The sequence below is a fragment of the Styela clava genome, chromosome 11, assembly GCF_964204865.1.
Source record: "Styela clava chromosome 11, kaStyClav1.hap1.2, whole genome shotgun sequence".
Classification (NCBI taxonomy): domain Eukaryota; kingdom Metazoa; phylum Chordata; class Ascidiacea; order Stolidobranchia; family Styelidae; genus Styela; species Styela clava.
Genome location: NC_135260.1, coordinates 8,316,467 through 8,338,323, shown reverse-complemented (window position 1 = coordinate 8,338,323; position 21,857 = coordinate 8,316,467). Strand labels below are relative to the sequence as shown.

At 36.0% G+C, this 21,857-nt stretch overlaps 2 protein-coding genes across 5 annotated transcripts; one reads left to right on the top strand and one right to left on the bottom strand.

Annotated features, from left to right (window-relative positions):
* Positions 1-112: 112 nt before the first annotated feature.
* LOC120347972 (myogenesis-regulating glycosidase-like) lies at positions 113-9,845 on the top strand. 4 transcript variants are annotated; one of them, XM_078117732.1, is made up of 12 exons: positions 115-288; positions 1,200-1,329; positions 1,521-1,854; positions 2,059-2,233; positions 2,407-2,511; positions 3,292-3,516; positions 3,935-4,132; positions 4,415-4,495; positions 6,434-6,579; positions 7,019-7,291; positions 7,446-7,662; positions 7,760-9,845. In XM_078117732.1, the coding sequence occupies exons 1-12, from the start codon at positions 199-201 to the stop codon at positions 7,847-7,849; spliced, it is 2,064 nt and encodes a 687-aa protein (XP_077973858.1). In that variant the 5' UTR covers positions 115-198; the 3' UTR covers positions 7,850-9,845. The 4 variants fall into 4 exon arrangements, with proteins under 4 accessions (XP_077973859.1, XP_077973860.1, XP_077973858.1 ...); XM_078117735.1 differs by lacking the exon at positions 115-288 and adding an exon at positions 761-832; XM_078117733.1 differs by lacking the exon at positions 4,415-4,495 and having other exon boundaries at positions 113-288.
* Positions 9,846-9,980: 135 nt separating this feature from the next.
* On the bottom strand, positions 9,981-13,111 carry LOC120348106 (uncharacterized). The gene is made up of 5 exons (XM_039418226.2): positions 12,220-13,111; positions 11,559-11,620; positions 11,030-11,119; positions 10,709-10,906; positions 9,981-10,340 (listed from the first exon to the last, which is right to left on the bottom strand). The coding sequence occupies exons 1-5, from the start codon at positions 12,241-12,243 to the stop codon at positions 10,274-10,276; spliced, it is 441 nt and encodes a 146-aa protein (XP_039274160.2). The 5' UTR covers positions 12,244-13,111; the 3' UTR covers positions 9,981-10,273.
* Between the last annotated feature and the right edge of the window lie 8,746 nt (positions 13,112-21,857).

Here is a 21,857-nt window from a genome sequence, read left to right as displayed (position 1 = left end):
ATTGATTACAACTCAATGTGTTCTCACGGTCTATTTATTTGCGTTTCAGAGTTCAAGTCAAATTGGTTAACTCGAATAGTGAGTGACCTTCTCGCAAAACCCGTACAATGGTAATAGCAAATATTAGTTGTATATATTGTAACGTAGCAGCGATATGGGTGAATAGTTTGGTAAACACAAAGACATTGAATCTTGAAAATGAACAGCGTTCTGTCTCTGAAAAACGTTTTGATCTACGAATTTGTGACCATATTCATTGCAGTGTATCTCGATTACTACGAAGTGCAGGTAAGACAAATTTGATTTTGAAATTTTTTCTGGCTTTAGTTTGTGCTGAAACGTGTCGAGTAACGTTTTGAATGTTAATGACTACATATTCAAAAGGTACGTATAAAGCTGTGTAATATGTATTTGTAGTATATATATTTGTTATGCTGGCGAGGAGCCTGCTATTTAAAAGTATATATGATATAAAGCTGATCTGCATGCAGCGACACATGAGCGTATAGGAAAATTAGATAGAGTATAGGTTTTAACATATTCTCGCGTCTCGCAGAATAATTTTTGATGGTGTTTGCGTATATTCCACTCACCTCGTGGCCTTGAAAACGATAACTATATCCTTGTACATATATTATTCCCCGCAGCCATGGAAATTTGTGACGACAGACATTTGTTGGGTGCAAAGTCACGTGCACATATTTATGAATGCAAAGTTCATTGGTACAGATATCCACGAGTGCAATCTGCAAGCAGTTGCTGAAAATGCAGGGGCGTTTAAAAGAACGAATGTCTGTGGGCGTGGACGTATAAGTCGTAAGAGAGCTAGTAGGTAATAGTTGTTAGCCGGTTCCATCACAAAAGTCATATGTTTCAGCCGGTTTTGTTGCCCAAAAGTCATTGACAGTAACCAGTAATGCTAACCGGTTCGCTGATCTCACAAAATTCCGTGAGACGGTTCTATAGAACCGGTGCGAACCGCCTGAATCCCACCACTGGTAATAGCCTACTTTGAAAAGGAATGGCATACAAAAGTACATAACAATATTGAAATCAAACTAGTGTATTTGCTTTCAGTAAAAAACTATACTATCGTATGCATTTTATTATCTATGTTGTCTTGTCTTGACCGTGTTGTAAGAGTAGTACAAGCTAAATGACTCTATCATTGAGATTTTAAGATTTGTACATGTATATAGATTGACAAGAAACAAGTGAAAAGTTTCAAGAATGTGGAGTTCGACACAAACGAAAGAACGTTCTATATACAAACGGATGTTGGCGGCTTGAGAGCTGATCTGGGATTGCATCTTATTGATTTAAATTCAGGTTACATTCATGTAAATTTGTCATGTACTCGATGGAAAAATAGTAAATAACGTATATTTTATTATCTGCTTGAATTACCTAACTGGCGCGTCTTTGATGTGCGTCTCTTTTGAGTTTTGACCCCTATGTTATTGCATTATAAGTTGAATTGAAAGATATTTTAGAATTATAAAACAAACAACTTTCTACAGAAATCATACGAAATGAAGATTTTGAATCGCACTATTGCATATCGTGGGATGTTGGATCAACCCTTTGCATTAACCAGTCGACTTGGACAGATAAAGAAACAAATTGTTATGAAATGACATGGACTTCAAATTATAATGATAAGCAATCCGGGTCTCCAAAAGATTGTTTTCCGATGACCACAGGACAGTGGTTCGGAGGACCTGAGGTTTTTCGACCACATTGGCCATTCAGCAACAATCTTTCAATTCCTATGCAAATGTATACATCGAAAGACGTGATAGCGCACAAAGAAGAAGAGGTCTATGGATCATTTGTGGAAAGATACTTTTTAAAGTAAGTATGCAAATGGCTGAATAAGTAGATGGATGATTCTGGCTTCCGCTTTAAAATATGAATACAGTACAGTACAATATTAATCTCCCTATTCAACACATAACTTTAGAACCACACAGACATTATTTTTGAAATACCTAAAGAAAGTTTTGAAATTGAACCTTACAGAAAATTACAGAATTTTATTTTATATTTTGATCACAGTTCTTTAGGAATTGCCATCATAGTTGATGATCTGACACCGTTGTGGATCGGTATCAACGACAATTTTGACGATAGACTTTGTTTGATGGCGAAGTATTTTGATCCTGAATATCCGAGAAAGGATAATAAAAAGACAATATTGAAATACAACATTTGTACAGCGAGTAATCTAAAGGTTAGTTGATTTTATATATTAGCAATTGTAGTTGGTTAAAGTAGTAAATAACAAACATTTTGTCGAGGCGTTGAACGATTCTCACGGGATGTTTACTATGTACAGCATCAATTTTAAACAAAAATTTACCTTGTTGAAGACTTATTTATGTTTTCATATAACACAACGTTTAGGAAGTTCATCTGCATGCGATGAAAACCTTCTTTTCAAAGCCGGATGGAATTCCAGACAAAAGAATGTTTCGTGATCCAGTGTGGTCTACCTGGGCGAAATACAAGGTGAGATACCGACCTGAGGCAAAACTTCTTGCTAATTGACTAATTAATTAATTGTGGAAACGAGGGAAGAAAATTTCTTGAATATTTCTATGAAAATAAAGAACATTTATTTAATTTTGTTCACACTTGAACTTCCGTTTTTGTAAGATTGTACCCAAAAATTCAAGTAATCTATGATCTTTGCACCAAAGTTATGTTATTTTTAAAATGAGTTCCAAATGACCCCTTCGACGTTAGTGGCATACCTGCATCCGAAATTATGGCGAATATGCTCGAATATGTTTCAGCTCAAAGCGAGGTCTTGGGCGTAAAACGAGTGTTGAAATATAGGCTATAGCACAAGTTGAGAAGAACTGACAGGGAAACGATAGACGGAAGGAGTACTTCAGAACCGCGGCTCCCTTTTAGCATAGTTCACAAACGAGAATTTTTACAATGTATGAATGAGAACTAATCAGAGAGATAAAAAAAACCTTCTTTGAAAAGGGGCAAAAAGTCCAGAAGAACGCTAATGAATAAATTAGGAGAAATCGTATTTCTTTGTTGAAAATTGGGCGTGTGTACCATTGGAGGTAACTAATTTTGTTCGCCCACTTTACACCAAGTTATGTAAAGGAACTGAAACCTATGGGCAGGGGGTATATTCACTTGGCTAACACAGGCAGTCCCAGAACTTGTAATAGAACTAAAATCGGAATAAAATTAGGGCCTAACTCTAACCTGGTACACACACTACCGGAGTACCGAAAAATGTACCGATTCTATATTTTATTTTGCTAGCAAAACATAAACCAAAGCGCTACACTACAATTTGCTGACGAAATTTTGAAGAATGGATTTTTAAATTCCCAACTGGAAATTGACGACAAATGGTCAACAGCTTATGGCGATTTGACTTTTGACCCTGTCACATTTTCTGACCCAAAAGGAATGATTCAATCTTTACACGATAAAGGCTTCCGTGTAACGTTGTGGACAACTCCATTTGTCAATGTAAATTCTAAGGTAAACGAATTGACGATTTTTGGTACTTCGAATCGCTGTAATATGGTTTAGCAATATACAGTGAGGCGCTATCAAATCTGTTTGGCAATTTCATCAAATGCGTATGCTTATCGAGGAATGGAAAAAAATTGAATGAATATCTTACGAATTGCACATTACACAGTTTGCAATGCTGAGTTCCAGTTTTTTACGAAATATTCGCCCCTGCTATCAAGTATACTAAATGTAAAAGAGGCAACTATATCTGGTTATAGAGTTATTTGTACGCACTTGTCTCATAGCGAGATACATATAGCAATGTTGCATTAGTCCAATTTTAATTTGTAAAATCAGCATAATAAAATACAGCCAGAATTTTATAACCATAAACACAGAACTTCAATTAGGTTTACTGTGTCTATGTCTGATCTGATTTCAGCTTTTTCAAAGCAGTATGAACTTCTGTTGGCTTGAAAGTGACGAAGAAATATTAAAGGCATCAACACTAAGATCAATGTTTGTTCAAACCCAATATGCTGATACACCTGCATTAATAAAATGGTGGGACGGCTACGGAGCTCTGGTTGATTTTACCAGTTCGATTGCATCTGAATGGTATCTTGACCTGCATAGAAAAGTATGGCAACTATAGCTTGTTCAAGTTAATAAGAATTTTAACGTCTTACCCGGCAAGTCATTAAGAGTCGGCAAGTTCAATATAAAATATATTCCAATTTCACTGAGTTTTAAAATTACGAGCTTGAACCAAAAAATAAAGAAATTGGGTAAAGTGTTGGAAAATTTTATCTTCTATATAGGGTTATTGCGTGCTTGAATGAAAAATGTATCTGCAAATAATCGATTCAATTCATACTTGAAATACATAAAGTTACCTAATGTTCGGTGATTCATATTTCAGATGCAAGATTGCTATCTAGTTGATTCATTCAAATTTGATGCCGGTGAAGTTGAATATTTCCCAATGCCTTCAAAAACAAAGGTTGGATTTATGTTTCGAATGGCGACTTTTCAAAATCGCATATCTTTGTACAATCAGTTTACCATCCAGTACGTCAAATTCTGTTTTCATAAACGACACGTAATCACAAACATAGATCTGAATAAATAGACTACTCCCAATGAATATGGTGTAAAGTGATCTGCATTTACAAATTGATAATATCATAGTACATATAATACGCTTTGAATTAATAGTATTTCCGGTCGTGTTGGAAACACTCCTCTGGTGGTACACTCCTATCTTTATGATATCTCAAAGTTGCACAACAAACATTGAAATGTCATCAAACAATGGCATAAATAACGGAATCGGGTTTTACTAAAATATATGTCTAAAGCAGGCATGTCCAACCTTTTTAGTGCCGCGGGCCACTTTCACATGGGAAAATTCATTGCGGGCCGCAAACGTTTTTACCAAACTGAAATAGCAACCCAATCCCGATTTACGTTAGAATTTAAGCGTCGCTAAATCAAGCCCAATATTGCACAACATATTTGCGGTTTTTTAAACACAAGATGCACACAAAGACCATGAAATTCAACTCAAATTTTATGCAAAATGCACATACATTGGTGTGAAAAGAAAAAAAAATAAAGCCAGCAATTTTTCTCTTCAACTAGCTCCAAACTTGCTTTTGATTGTCATTGCTCAACTGTTTAATATCAACGGGTAGTTTTTATACCGCACAATGTAACTAACTGGCTTGTCAAATATTTGTTCTTCAGGTTACTCCTATGCTTCGACTTCATAATTTTCAAATTATACGACTTCAAGCTCGAAACAGATTTATGGCATATTAGGCATACATCGTTGCTTACAACTCTTCCCAATCCTTTTGATATTTTCGATTTTCATCCTCAAGCTTCATCTATTTTGTTCCAAACATAATGGTAGATTTGTTTTTGTGATACAACATCGATAGAACACAGTACCGATATGTGACTTCACAATGGGTAGAAAACTCATTTTATCGACACAGATGTTGCACGCTTTAGCCCGCTGTAAAATCATGTTCTGTGGCGCTCAACAACGCTTTTCTTATGACGGAGTCGCGTGAAATTATAGCCTAAATTCTATTAGAATTTGGTATCATACCAGGAAATTTTTATGTTAAATATGTTTATATGTTCGTATTTATATAAACACTTCAACTGTGCCGCACGAATTCTTCCTGTGGGCCGCGGGTTGGACATCCCTGGTCTAAAGTACGCTGCATTTCTCTTAAAAGTAGAGCGATCTTGAAAATATCTCGATCCGTGAATATTTTCGGGCGATACCAGGATGAGATCACGCGAAATTGCTTTGGAACCATGGTGACGTAACACGCAGATATTATAACTTATTAGGTTCCATTACATTCGAACCCACGTACATTTGAACCCATGACAATTGCACCCGTATGCTATTGCACCTATGGAATTTTTTTTGTTTCACGGATAGTTAAACCCATACTAACCCTAACCCATGGGTTTTAGCACCCGCATATAGATTGAACCCGTGGATATACGCATGGGTTCAAATGTACGGTCACCAACTTATTACGTCAAACAGCACGCTGCGGTTAACCGGTTAAGTGTTTTTTTTTTTAATTCCCAGCCCTAACCATGGCGTTCAATTTATTGAGACCAATTGCCCTATTCTTAAAATTTTTGTTATTCACATTTTGAATAATAGATGACAAAAAAGTCAGCCAACTATCCACAATGGATTTTCAAGTTGTGTAAAATAGTGTGCCTTGGTTTAATGGTTACTGAATATATTTACAGTGAATAATTTGAAAGACATAATTGAAGTCTTATAACTATATGATACTATTAATATTAAACGTTATTTCTATCCTTAGCAAATTCAATTCTTGATATTATAAATTCTGGTATTTTATTAGGTAGTGTAATTTTTATATTCTTTTGTCTTTAGATTGACATGGACAGTCCCGTATTCTATAGCACACATTATGTCCAAACTATATCCCAGTTAGGTGGAATGGTGGAAGTTCGATCTGGTTACAAAACGCAGCATCTTCCGATATTTGTTCGAATGATGGACAAGGACTCAGAGTGGGGGTAAGCTGATGAGTTTTCTGACATATGTTGAAAACTATTGTTGGTTTGTGTGATATTTTTTGACTTGACGTGAAGTGAATTTTCAAATGGTGATTTCAAATTTTATGTATGAATAAAAAAAAACGATCCCACAAACTACTTACTATGTGACATTAAATTTTTAATTTCAATATTCAATGTAATTACTAGAAACTCATCCTAAACCTCAATGTTTGCAAATATTAGTTTAGTTTGAGATTACTCATTATTACGGATATCTGCAGACTACCCCTTTTCTAATTGAGTGTTAATCGTAAATGACCTGGCTATTTTCGTATTCAAAGCGGAGTGAATTGTAGGGCGGAAATTCACTCATATAACTAAGAACCCATCTTATGCTCGACACTGCTTAAGTAGGGCAATGGGCTCATCAAGCAGTATAATGCTTTATTAATTTAAGGTATGAAAATGGATTAAAGACTCTAATTCCAACATGCCTCACTTTGGGTATCAACGGATATCCTTTTATTCTTCCGGATATGATCGGAGGAAATGTGTATTATGGACATCCAATACCGGACAGACAATTATATATCCGGTGGTTAGAAATCACAGCGTTCATGCCGGCTATGCAGTTTTCTGTTGCACCATGGCAGTATGATGAGGAAGTCATTAGAATCGCGAAGAAATTTGTGGACCTTCATAGGGAATACGTCACACCTATCGTACTGAAGTAACGAATTTTAAATTGCTATCAGAGTAGTTATTGTTTGCCTGCCTTGCATGTTGTATTAATTAAGCTAACTGTTCATTGAAAATTAGATATTTTAGTCAATTACTGTTCAAATTTACGTATGCTCAATCATTTCTTTTCATCTTTAATCCAGATATGCAGATGTATCAACAAAAGAAAATGGAATGCCAATTATTCGTCCTTTATGGTGGATTGACCCTCTTGATGGAACAGCACTGTCTATCGACGATGAATTTTTGATAGGAGAAGAAGTATTGGTAGCTCCGATTCTAGAGTATAATGCGAGGCAGAGAGACATTTATTTGCCCGGAGGTCCGAATATTAGATGGATTGACCAGAAGACAAACAAGGTATACTAAAATACAAAAATATAAACGGTTTTTGATTTGTTGATAATTGATGTAGGTATATATTATATCCTCAATTCTTTCCTTATCTTTTGTTCAGGTCTATGAAAGTGGAATATGGTTGTTGGATTTCGTCATCGACTTGGACGAGGTTGCATATTTTCGTATAGATAGACACCAGGAGACATAATTTCTTACTGCATTCGGTACACTAATCATGAAAATGACGGCATAGAAAAACGGCATTTGAATATTTTATTTTTGTTAATTATTAGATTTTGCAACGAGCAAGTTGCTTTTCCTGTCAAGGTTTCCAGAGTAAAACCAACAATAATAGAAAACTCAACTTGTTACAAACAGAGGTACGTCTGCATAATTGCGGAAAAACATGGCTATTTTAACCAGCTTTCTTGTATCCAATAAATAACAGCTGCTGTTTTGAGGATCAAGCGCTACAATAATATTCAAGTTTTAGTTCAATTTCAATTAAAGTGTATAAAGTCACGACCAACCTGTTAGGCGAAAGGCACACAGATAAACCAAAATAACCAAAATAAAATTGCTGCGAAGTGCTGGCTAACTTGGCAATGGATTCTGGACATGAAAATAAAAATTGAATTATAGGTACCGCTCGCCTTGTACTATCGACCGGAATGACGTTGAAATATGGCAAAAAAAACTCAAAGATTATTATTACAATTATATTTTTGGTGACATGTGCCAAATACTGCAAATTAAACTTGGGATAATGTAGGCGACCGGTATAAAACTGATATATATATGTATATAATATAGTATAATATGTTGAGTTGCAAGACCATTGCCGAGCTTGAATTTGTGGAGGCAAGTGGTGGGGAGAGGAATAAATTACCATAAGTGGACTTATTTCAGTGAGCGAATGGCTCAACCGACCTCAGGAAACTACTAGTGGTTACGCTTACGCCTCATGGCAGGGGTGGCCAACACGTCGATCGCAACGTCACGACTCACGAGCAGTTGATGCTGATGATATTTGATAAAATACCCCCAAAAATGCCTTGAACCAGTTGTGTGTTTTAGAACATTGAGAATACATTACTGGACATGGGCAAAATACAAGTACAGTGTATTTGAGTCTGTGCAAGCGCGATAGAGCATATTGTTACTTAACAAATGCAAGTTTCGCCGCTGCCAAGGTTTAAAAATGAAGTGCCTGCCTGGACTGACGAACGATCGATCCTACAATAACTTAAAAAGTTATTGTCTCAATCCAATAATAGATTAATGCATTCACAATCTAAGCAGTGGCATCAAAATGCCCAATTTTTTTCAAATTCCAAGCAAGCGAAGAATCGCGCTTGGAGGAAATTGTATATTAGATACTGAAGTTTGAGCAGTCATGTAACATTCGTGGTTTGAAAATATTTATTCTCGCTATTTAGATAATGGATGAATGGCAAAGTTTTTTGACGAATTTTCAACACTTACGAATAAAAATTAGGGACGCTTTATATCTGAAATGTATGATTTGAATAAATCTTAAATAAATGATGAAACATTTACTCCGGGTACAATTAAATAATCAAATCAAACGCTTAAATGAAGCATAAAAATACAAATTTGGCGTCAATTTTATTAAAAATGCGCTCACGAAGTCTTCTTGATTGACAGCGGCGGAATCTTTTGTATGCATGTGTGCAGTTATCTGCATATTCAGTACTAATTCGTTTTTGGACCTTATTACCGATCAGTCGATCGCGAGCTGTTTCAAAGATTTTAGTCGATTGTGGCCGAAAGTAGGTTGGTCACCCCTGCTTTATGGCATCAGCCAATATATATATTATATGACTCAGTGTTTTAGCAGTTTTATTTTTCGAAATTTAATTTAGAATAAATATAATCATAACATATATTTCATAGATATTGTTAAGAGTGACCTAGTATTATAGCTGCAATAGTAAGAAATGACAATCACAGACAAATCTTACAAATTGAATAGTATCATCTTATATATATAGTGTTTCGCTGATGAATGAAAACGATCAACAATTTTCTCTTTTCTTATTGAATGCGAGACTTCTTTGAGCATACTGTTTTCGTCACAAGTAGCCGATTTTATATATCGCTAGAATTCTTCCGTGCATCTGTTTCTAGCTTCTCAATTGGGAAACATTGGATCCACACCGTAAAAGTCTCGCTTTGGGCAATATCGGTTTGCAGCGGCGACTTATATACTCTCAACATTGACTATTTCTCCAACCTATCTTTCGAGTTGTTATGTTTTATTACCGAGTACTTTCGCAAAGGGTCCATCCTCAACAAGTTTATATATTAACTCCGGATAAAGTTGACACGCTGTATTTCAATATATACATGTAGCAATAAAAAAAGTAATGAAAGAAATCTCAAAGAATGTGTAATAGTCTCGGGCGAAAAATGTGATAACTCTGATATGAATATTTTGTTACATAATAATATTTCACATTCAGTTTTAATTTTGTCAGGATAAAATTAGATAAATTTCTAGTTACAAATAAAACTAGATTTATATATATCATAGAGTATACAGTAGATTCGTAAATACGAATTCTTTTTCGACCGTGTTCAAGACTGATTTTTTCGTCATAAGTTATACTTAATCCCTCATCCCGACATCTCTTTTTTTCTTTCTTATTCCAATGCTTTTCTTCTTCCTTGAGCATCTGTATATTAAGTTTTACAGAAATATGAGCAAGTGTTAATGACCTCCAAGCTTTGTAATGGCGATGAAGTAGAACACCTCTAATGTTAAATTAGGATACCTTAACGATTTTAAAAGGAAGTAAACTTCAAGACTCATAACATCCGGATTCTAAAAATATATTCCATGGAGTCCATCTTTAAACTATTACATTTTAAATACATAGGCTTCTTGAAAGTTTGCAAATTTTCAACATTTACTTATAGCGTGTAAGTATAAGGACTGTAATAACCTACAAAAAAAAGATATGCTGCTGCCACGACTTATAATCTTGATTAATAATTCAGATGTTTTATATCCTCTCAATCAATTTCATAATAATCAACTTACGTGCAAGCTTTGATAACTGTATACTGCTTATTTCTAGTTCCAGCATCAGTTGGAATAAATTCAATCACTGTTGTAATAGGAACCGGTTTGTATCGATCATCATTCATCACTCTATTTTTCAGTGGATTCCAACAAAATTTACATTTGTCAACATAGGTGATCATGTTAGGCGATATCTTGCTTCCTGCACATCTGAGTCTATTGTAAAGCATATCAATTTTATAAATTCAAAAATTATTCATGGTATGAAAATGAGTTTATATTCCAAACTAATAGTATATTCATTTCTAAATACTTTCAAACTGATAGACATTCACTTACGTAGTTTCATTGTATGCTGCAAATCCATCTCTTCGTATTCTTACATTTTTTTCACATTTATATTTTGCCTCCCAATTTTTTCCTTTGAAACTTTACAAAATCGTATATTAAATTAATACTAGACACTCATAAACAGGGAGGTGACTATAATAAAGTATTACAAGTTACAAAACAGTAGGCTAGAAGTCAAGTCATTAAATATTTCGAACAATCTGTAACTTCCATTTAAAGTTAAGTGTTACTATTTTGAAAAGAGAATCATTCAGCAATCTGACTCGTGAGCTTATTCATATATAAACATTTTTTATTTCAAAAACTAGTGAAATGGTATCAAATCTTATAAAGATTACCAACTGTAATGTAAAGGGCCGAAATCGAAAGTAAAAACTCGGGATTTACACACCACAACAGCGCATCAACTACGTCGCTAGTTGCTTTACGGAAAAACACAGTATCGTTACGCTTTTATTGTATAGACACCCAATGTGTACAAAAAGTTGTTTGAACTAAAGCATATAAATTTACTCACATCTTGGGTTTTCCTCTGGCATTGTCAATGAATAACATTGCAATTATGAGAGCAAACATGATCTGAAAATATACGACTTTATCAGATATTTGAAATGTTTTGCAAAATTCGAAGTTTAAAAAAAATACTTTTCATGGATATTCATCCGCATAACTATACAGTAATTAATGATTCTTCAATTGAATTATTTATTGATAAGAGAATTTTAAACACGTTTCTCGAGTTTATAGTTTAATTTACGTTGCTCTTCCAAATTTGGACATGGCCCCTTCTTCAATATGATTTCGTACAGCAATGCGACGTCGTTATCAAATCACAAGTATGAAAAATATAAGTACTATAAAAGTTGCAATCGTCTCCCTTTTCATGTGAAAAAAAAACTCCCATTTTCATTCACTCGCAGGTCTTTTTTGCTTTTCCATATAGTCTAATGGCACGCTTCAGTAGTTGTTGGAAACTAGATTCGTTTGATGTAAAAATGGATAAATTTGGGGCCCAGAATTCGATAATTTTGCAGGTAATTTAGCTAAATCAGCGAAAGATTAACCAAAAACAGTAGTTGAATGTTTGGAAAATAAATTTGCTACACAGTAATGCATCAAATCAAGCAAAAAAACAAATTATCAATATAATTCGACACATCAAAATTATCTAATCTTACCTTTTGGCATTGCTTAGGATTCATCTTTGTTTCAGGATCTTGATATCAAGTGATACTGTTTTTGTTGTCAAATATATTTCTTGATCTGTGAGGTGTGTGGATATCCATTGCACTTCGATTGTATATATATACCCCATTTGACGGAAAAATTTGGCACTGGGTATTTCCATCCAGAATCTTTTTTGTGCCCTGTTAATTGCGGATGTCATCTCTATTCATAATCATGCTAAAGTTTGTTGTTTGCACGAAACTCGGAATATAGCTGTATTTTATTCAGATAGCTTATTATCGCGTGTTTGTTTAGGGTTTTGAAGTAAAACTCCCTACTCTAATATATCAAATGATAAGTAAATAAGCTTGGAGTGTAAACTTTATTTTTAGAAATGCAATACGAAGATAACGTCGTCACTGATTACACAACAGAATATATATTACGTCACAAATGTTTGGATAATTACGGCATGGATTATGCGCTTCTGCGCAATGTTTGTTTTGGCAACTAACGACGATAATTAAGAACTCTGTATTGTAATGGACTAAGCAAACACTTTAATTGCTTGCAATGAAGAAGTATCCTTATTCAAACAAAAGAAATTTTAGCACCTTCTGCATTGGCGTTGTGGTATTCAAAAAACACCCGAAACTATTTGTGACGTTTTATGTGCATACTACATCATCGATCGAGTTTGGAAACAATTATATTGACGTTATCATAACTTTACTAGTTTTATTCCTATTTTCTGTCAGTTCAAATTAAGTAGCTACTGGTGCAAAATTCCCGGGCTATCGTTTCTCTATTTTAAAACTAAAGTAACGTCGAAACTGCATAAAAGTCACTGGGAAAATTTTTCAAAACTTTCAAATTCAATAAGCCAGAAATTTTGCATCAGTAGCTGCTTGATTTAAACTTACAGCAGATAGGAATAAAACAAGTAAAGTTATGATAGCGTTTTTATGATAACCTCAAATGTTATTTGCCAAAATTCATAATTAAATGTATAGAAGCGCTCGCAGATAAGCTTCCAAAAATAGCTAACACGTCGTGGAATTTAATTTAATTAATGTTTTCTCGAAATACTTTGTTAAATATTAATTTGTAAACGTTTTCTTTGATATGAATTTTGGTAGAATAATTTGTTTGCAAACATTTTTATGTCATCATAAATAAAAAAAAATCAATGGAACAAATATGACATCTGAAAGTGAAATTTTTTTTAATGTTTAAATACCTACTAAAATGTATTCATGGCGTGTTTCAATTAAGATATAACAAATTACTAAATTACATAGCATGAAGTGATTGTAATAATAATACATATATACTATACTATACCGTTTTAGTATATACTATACAAGCGATGTTCAATAATCGGTACATGGATACAAATGACTAATAATCAACCGCAGAACCTAGTATTCGCAAAGTAGGACAACTCAACATTTCGCAACGGAGGACAGCCATAGCCGTCATGACTGACAAAATGAAGATGGTATTTCCATAAATTAAAGTAAGTCGATCAATATGGCCACTTCGAGTCCAAAAAAGCAAAGACATTTGCATGTGGCTATGAAGAATATCAAAAACTTATTGGACACCTAGTGTACATATGGATCGTTTTTGGACTTGAATGAACCCAGGAATCGTTTTGTTATTTTGTTGTTGTTGATGTCCTGGTCAGTATTTTCTCTTCCTCATTAACAACTGGACCAATTGCCTTGAAATTTTCACTGTTTGAAAATTTGTATTTTTCTCTAGAAAGCCATTTCTTTTGTTTATTTCAAAGATTTTCTGTGGCCTCTATGGAATTGGTTTTTTTGTGTGCGATGACGTTATTAAAATTAAAAATTGTGCTCCGTGTGGTTGTTCCACTTTCGCGTAAGTTCAAATGTGCTGCTGAGCTGCGATACGGTACCGGTAGTCTACTGTGGCAGATTGCATGCCAGTATCATTTTGTGGTCCATATATTTGAGCATCACTCTCTTGTGTTATTACTTATCGATTTTAATCGGTAAGTATGTTGATAAGTATTTGTCTGTCTGTCTGTTTGTCTGTCTGTTAGATGCACGCGATATCGCACAAAAGCGAGATTGGATCTGCTGCAGATTTTGCATGTGCATTCATCATATCTCGTACCAGAAGTCTATTGATTTTGGGCGAAATATGTCGTATAATTAGCGAGTTATCAATTAATTAGTGGTGGGTCACAAGGTGTCACGCTGTTTTGGGGTAACCCTAACTTTCGATCGATAAGTCTTCGGTCTCTGACCGATATTCTCGTTATTATGTCGTAGAGCTTGTATATTTTGCTAGAATGCCATTATTTATTTCAAAAAATACTGTGGGCGCTGTGGGATTCGTTTTAAAATTAAAAATTGCGCACATTGTGGTGGTTCCTTGTTCTCGTTGGTGATCAGGTGAAGTAGTGAAGTCTGTGTTACCGGTAGTCTACTGCAGGGCTTCCCAAACTAGGAGCCGCAGCCCTCGAAGGGGCCGCGAAACGAATTTTAGAGGCCGCAAAGAGAACACCAAATTTACACAATTCAGACTCTTGATTTGAAATACAATTATCAAAAATAGTGTGAAACAAAAATTTCACGATTACGAGTGAATACATACATCATCATACCGTGTTTTTCCCCGAAAATAAGACGGTGTCTGTCTTCGATTTTCTTTCAAATATAACACTAGGGCTTATTTGTGGAGGATGTAGAGAATAACGAGATTTTTTATTATGCCAAATATGAATACCGATTTTCATTACTTATAAATAGCACGTTTTAATTTAAAAAAAAAAAACTGCTACATAATGATTATTAACCATTTAAAAAGTAGAAAAGATTTATTGCTATGGACTATAAGACTATATATATAAGACTCGGTGGTTCTCGAACTTCATTGCATTTTGAAGCCCTCCAAAAATATGCTCCAGTTGCGGCTCCCGTGAAAATACGTATTCAGGCCTTTCAATAAAAGCCCTTTTTTGCAATGAGTTTAATATAAACGAACAAACAAAACTCACCGACAGTCAGTGAAATCACATTTAATGGGCCCTGGTAGAAAACCCTGCTTTATATAAATACGAAATCGCGAAGGGGATGCATGGGAGTGCGCATCGCTTTTTGAACCAAGAAAAAATAATCTTCATCTACAGAAACCCGAATTTTCAGAATTAAGCTTTATAATCTTTATTAAACCTTTATTAACTTTAAACTATATTATCTGATCTTACTTTTTCAGTAAAAGTAGAAGATATGGGTTGTTTGAAAACGTTCACGAATCACAAAATTTTGCGACGCCCTAGCAAAATTGAAACAACGACGCTATGAGAACCACGGGACTAGGTCAAAAAAAATTGCACTATCGCCAAGTCTTTTTTTAATTGTTGCCTAACAGAAGAGCTGCAATTTCGTAGGCTGCCGTTTATTCATTTGCTGAACCGAGATTATCGAACATGAGTGATTTTTTAGCATTTTAAAGAAAACCAGGCAGGGATAAGAAATAAAAGTTAACCTTTTGCCTTTATTCATTAGGTTTACATGTTTATAAACCTGAAAAACATAAAGTACACATTAACGATGACAAAATTGTGTTTTATTTTGAGGCAGCGTATTTTTCGTGTATAGGTGCGCCGCGAGTTTTGTCCCTAATAATTTGGGGTCGCACAAACCGCTGCCTTATGCTAAATTTGATGAATAAGAGTACGTAACAATTCCAGATAAGAACCATGCCGTCGGTGGCCTGTGGCCAGACATCGTAATTTATCATTTAGGCCTGCATGAACAAACATTGAGCCACGGCTGGACTTGCTATGCAGCAAAAAGCATTCACACCCATTACACTGGATAATTGAGTAATGTTAATTTGAGTAAATACGTGCTTGTTTTTGTTAGTGAGTAGGTGAGTAGGCCTACTAAAAGTTGAGAATTAGCTGTGTCAATAATATTTTAAAAAGGCATATTTCGAACTGTTTAGCCTTATTAACGTGAACAAGGTCTACGAAAAATTTTAATATATTAAAAGGGGCCGCGAGCTCAAAAGTTTGGGAAGCCCTGGACTCTACTGTGATAGATTGCATACCCGTAAAACTTCGTTTTGTGTCCATATATTCGGGCATCACTCTCTTGTTGTTTGAGCGATGATTTTTAAAAATGAAATGAGTCAAAACGCTTGGTAAATTGCGTTCTATTAACAATGGATCTCACTTTGCTTAATTATTCAGTGTCTGAGATTGTATTTGATTTGTCAAAACGATAACTGATCACTGTTAAGCTGGGTGACTGAACTACAAGCAAACTATTTTGCTATGCTCGCTATACTTTCCTCAAAATACCTCAAAGCAGTGGCGGCGCGTCAATAGGGCCAACCGGGGCAATGCCCCGGTTGTTTTTTCGGTATAATAAACAATATTCGAAAAATACTCAATATCGGTTGCACAGACTGTCTACACTAGCCATATTCTCCCGACATGGTTCATATTTCGCTCGCAAAGCCTGCGCCGAACGTCGACGGGGCGACGCCGATTTTGCCCCGGTTGCTCATTGTATATCGTATTCTCTCTTTTATCTTCCACTCGCCGCGTTTGTCTCGTTTGTGTTCTGTTTCTTTTACTAAATTATCGGGGCCGATCGGAACTAGCCCCGAAATTATGACGACACAATGCCGACGTTTCTTACAACAACGTGTTGACATATTCAGGCATTCCTTCTCGTTCGTTGGTTGCTTGAAGAGTTGATAGTTTCCTCGCCTTCGTTTTTGTCGCTTGTTTTGCTATTTGAATCAGTTAGAGACCTTTAGTCCATTTGCTTTCGATTTTCCACATTCCTTTTGAGCTCCTCACTTCTTTCCGGCTTTGCATTTCTTAGCCTTAGACCTCATAATGAATAAGGTTCGCACTCCGTTTTCGCAGCTGCCGCTGGAACAAAAATTAGAGGTACAACGTCTTAGGCCTTATCAACCAAAAAATTGTTCACTGGAACAATCCCATGACGGAGGAAAGCGTCGGCGTACATTCTGCGCAGAAACTTGGTATAAAAAACACGAATGGTTGTGTTACAGCGAGGACAAAAATCCCATTTTTTGTTTTTATTGCCTACTTTTTCCTACTGCCCGTGACTCACGTTGGTGTAAATTTGGTTTTAGAGATCTTAAACATCTTTCCGAGCGTGCCAGGGATCATCAATCTTCTATGGAGCATCTGGACAATGCAGTAAAATACCGAACATTCGGAAATGGTAATATTGCAGCACGGTTGGATGAAGGACGCGCGGTTTCTATTCGTCGGCACAACCAAAACGTCGAGAAAAACCGCCATGTTCTCGGTCGATTGATAGATGTTTTGGAGTTCATTGGTTGTCACGAGCTGTCCCTCCGTGGGCACGATGAACGGGCTGGCTCTTATAATAGAGGGGTATTTTTGGATATGGTGGAATACACCGCATCCCTAGATACAGTATTGAGAGATCATCTTGATGCCGCAACTGTTTCGAAAGGGACATCTAAGGATATCCAAAATGATTTGCTCGACTCAATTTATAAAATTTATTTACAACATTTGGCTCTGGAATTTGAGAATTGCCAGTTCTTTTCGATTCAGTCTGACGAGACAACTGACATCACGTGCGTTTCCCAACTGGCTGTGATTTTTCGGTTTGTGAAAGATGGTAAACCTACCGAGAGATTTCACAGCTTTGTACCAATCGTTGATCGCACGGCTTGCGGGATATCGGCTTTACTGAAAGAAGTGTTACAGCCTTACAACGCGAAGTCAAAATTGATAGCTCAAACTTATGACGGCGCGGCAGTCATGAGTGGGTCGAAACATGGTGTTCAAGTTTATATAAGATTTTCCTCATGCGCATTTTTTACAATGTTATGCACACCAATTTAACTTCGTTATTGAAAATATGTGTCTTGATACCCCTCTCGTCCGTATATTTTTTGCAAATGTTTCGGGGTTTTCTTCATTTTTTTCCGTTTCGCCGAAGCGCTCTGACCTCCTTCGCAGATATGTAGCCGCCGTCTCCCAGCTTGTGCACCAACACGTTGGAACTTCCAATTACGCGTGGTGCAGGGCGTGTCCGAAATTAGGTCTGAGCTCATTGAGTGTTTCAGTGGCATTCAGAGCTCTCTGGTTTGGGACGAACGCTCTGTGAGGGAGGCGGCAGGTCTAAAGCGTCTGCTAGAAGATGGTGAGTTTTCATTTTTTCTCGTTTTTTTCTCCACAATATTCTATCACGTGGATGTATTATACGGCGCATTGCAGTCAAGGCTAATGGATGGAGCGTCTGTGCAGTCGTGTATTTCAGACTTCTGCGATGCTGTATCTCGTATCCGGGAAACAATAAAATACGACGACACATGGAGTGCTTCTTTACGCCGCGGGCAAACAACGCAGCGTTTGATTTTGTCTGCAAAGGAATGCTGTGACATTCTGGTGAATCAAATAGGCGATCGTCTGCGCACTGAACACCTTGCCGCGTTCTCTTTGATGAACCCCAAAAATTTTTCAAAATTTGCACGTCAATTTGCCATCCATTTGTTGGGTACTGTCTCCAAATTTTACCCCATGATAAACGTGGGTAAATTGGAAAATGAATCGCGATGTATATACACCAATCAAACTTTTTTGAACATCACATCAACTGGCGCGCTCTATGGGTTCCTCATAGATAACACTCTAGTAACTACCTTTGCGGCGTCTGCAAAATTTCTGGACATCATTTTGACGACGCCTATTTCTTCCGCCGACGCAGAGCGAACATTCAGCACGCTGAAGCGTATTAAAACGTATCTCAGAAACACAATGAAGCAAGATAGATTAAATTCCTTGGCTGTTTTATCCATTCACAGAGACGTTATTTCTGGGATGCATGACTTTAATAAGCGCGTTATTGAGCATTTTGCTTCCAAGAAACCGCGGAGTGTTGCATATATATTCAAGCAGTAGAAGTCTAGCAGCATTATATCTATGAGTGAGCGACGCATGTCCTTATCTTTGCATTACCTTTCCTTTCTTCATAGTAACGTTTTAAACCTTATTTTAGGTTTTGTCTGCTTTCCCGAAGTTTCTGTTAATATGTCATTGTATTTATCTGGGTAAATATTGCCTTTCCTTTTGAAAGAGGTTTCAAAATAAACTATGTCTATATTTATTAATCCCTTGACTTGGACCGGTTTTAAAGACACTTTCTTATCGTTAAAAATTGTCGCTCTTGCCGATTGGTTGTTACCGATGGAATGGTTTTTATACTCATAAAATGATGGGAGAACTTACAGCGCTCATCCTGTCCCCGTAGATGGGGGTGACTTGGTCCCGCAGTAGCTTGCCCCGGTTGTCAAAATGACCACGCGCCGCCACTGCCTCAAAGTGCAACAAATGCAATTCTCATAACTTCGATAATATCTTCATGATGTCATAATATGAGTAAAAATAGTTTAGTATTGCAGACGATATAGGTTTCATTTTTCTCAACATTTATTTTATCTATGACACACATACATATGTTCTTAATTAACGTTTGACGTCATTTCGAAAGTTTTGGTTATCGATAGCGGTGGTTACCCTTGATGTCATGGAATAATACAACATATATGGGAATTATTTGATCGTTCTCTCACTCTCGCACGTGGGCTGAAAGTAAATAAACGTGGATTTTCTCAAATCCGATTCAGCAACAAAGTGAGTGGTATATTATTCAACTTGCTGCGGCTTTTGAGGGGCGTTATATCATTGCCAGATATTTAGTCCAGTTATGTAAATTATCATTATAACACATGTGCAAAGCAATAAAAATGCAATTTTTAATTTCTTTAGGAATAAATAATGTAAGGGTGATATAATAAAACAGAACCCATGAATTTATTATTCACTCCTATAAAATTGAGTAAACTTATTTAATTTTGTTTACAGTTGAACTTCTGTTTTGTGTATGATTGTACCCAAAAGTTTCAAAAATCTAGGATGCTTTTCACAAGAGTTATATTATCTCAGGAATATGTTGCAAATGACTTCCCCGACATTGGAGACAGATCTGCATCCGTTGCGCAAAGTTGTTGATCACTCGCGCGTGTAAGGAATGGGGAACATAACTATGGATTTTAATATCGATAATAAACAAAGTACAACCAGTGTTAGCAAAACGATTTAGTTTGCCGATTTTTAGAATTTCTATTCATAAAAACTTCAACAGGGCATGATAGGGATAAAAAAAAACGTCGTTCGGAACGTCGGCAAATTAAATCGTTTTGCTAACACCGGTTGGGCTTTATTTATCATCGATATAAATATTACCCGGTGGCAATAATGCGCTATGGATTTTAATGTTATTCAACCTCTTTGTATTAATAGTATGTGAATTTAACGAGAATGTGTCATTTTAGCGATTTCCCTGATGGTGATTTATCGTAGCAAAGGCTTTTACTCTTTATGTCGAGCTTTCTTTGTATCGACTGAGTTCTGATGAGTGGCCTACATTCGACAGTTGAGAATATAGTGTTTTTCCTGTTTTGTGCATTCTTATTGACTTGGAATTCACCCGTATAGCTGGTATTGTGGTAAAAATGTATATTTCAATATATCTGTTTGGATTCAATTCGATCGTGCAACTTTACAATATAAGAACATTTGGCATTACATTATATTTTGTGCTTATTGACTTCTCTTGAGGAGTTCAGATTGGGGCTTACTCCGCTAACATATATGTATAATAATAATACAGGACACGCTGATAGGGACATCCTTCCCATATACACGCATGATTTCTGCTGCAATGGCAGCCTCTAATTCGTCATTTTTTGGGAAGAAATATTGGAGGCTTTTTCGTATTGTAAAGTATGAGACAACTATATATTATTTTGTACGGCTATTGTTTTGATATTGGCGACAAATGTTTTCAATCATTTTCGATACACATTGTGATTGAGGTGCCGCCCACTTCACGTGACCGACGGACTGACTGCTTATTCTCATTTCCTGAAATTGCCTTTTCAGCCAGTCAAGGGTGTGATTTGATGCGTGGGGGTCGCCTCGTCTTGCTGGAAACACTGGTCATCTTAGTCAATCTCTATACATTGTCCACGTGATGTCCAGAACTCCCTTAACAGCGCCAGGTAACGTTCTGTATTCATCGTTTGAGCTCTTCCATTTTCGTCTTCAAACCAATATGAACCGATTGCCCATTCCATGTTGGGAAAAGTCTTCCAACGTCGTGCAATTTATTGAGTCTAACAGTCCCTGAAAGAATTCTTTCGGAGGTACTGTTTCCCTGTATACAATATACTTGCTATTGACAGTTCCTGGTGAAAGATGTACTTCAGCACAAAATCAAGTGAGTGATTGACAATTTTGCGCACCGGGTGAAAATCTGTCTCCAATGCCAAGAAAGTAATTTCGAAAATATTATAGAGATAACATAACTTTTGTGTCAGGCCGAAATTACTGAAACTTTTTGGTTTAATCATACACAAACAGGAGTTCAAGCGAAAACAAAATAAATATATATATAGTTTTTCTTGTACACGTAATTGGTAAATTTGTGGGTTCTGTCACCCTATATATATATACATATTGGATTTTTTTTCAATTTTCCAGAATATAAATGAAGAATCCTACAAGAACACAGCGTAATGTTGCTCGCGG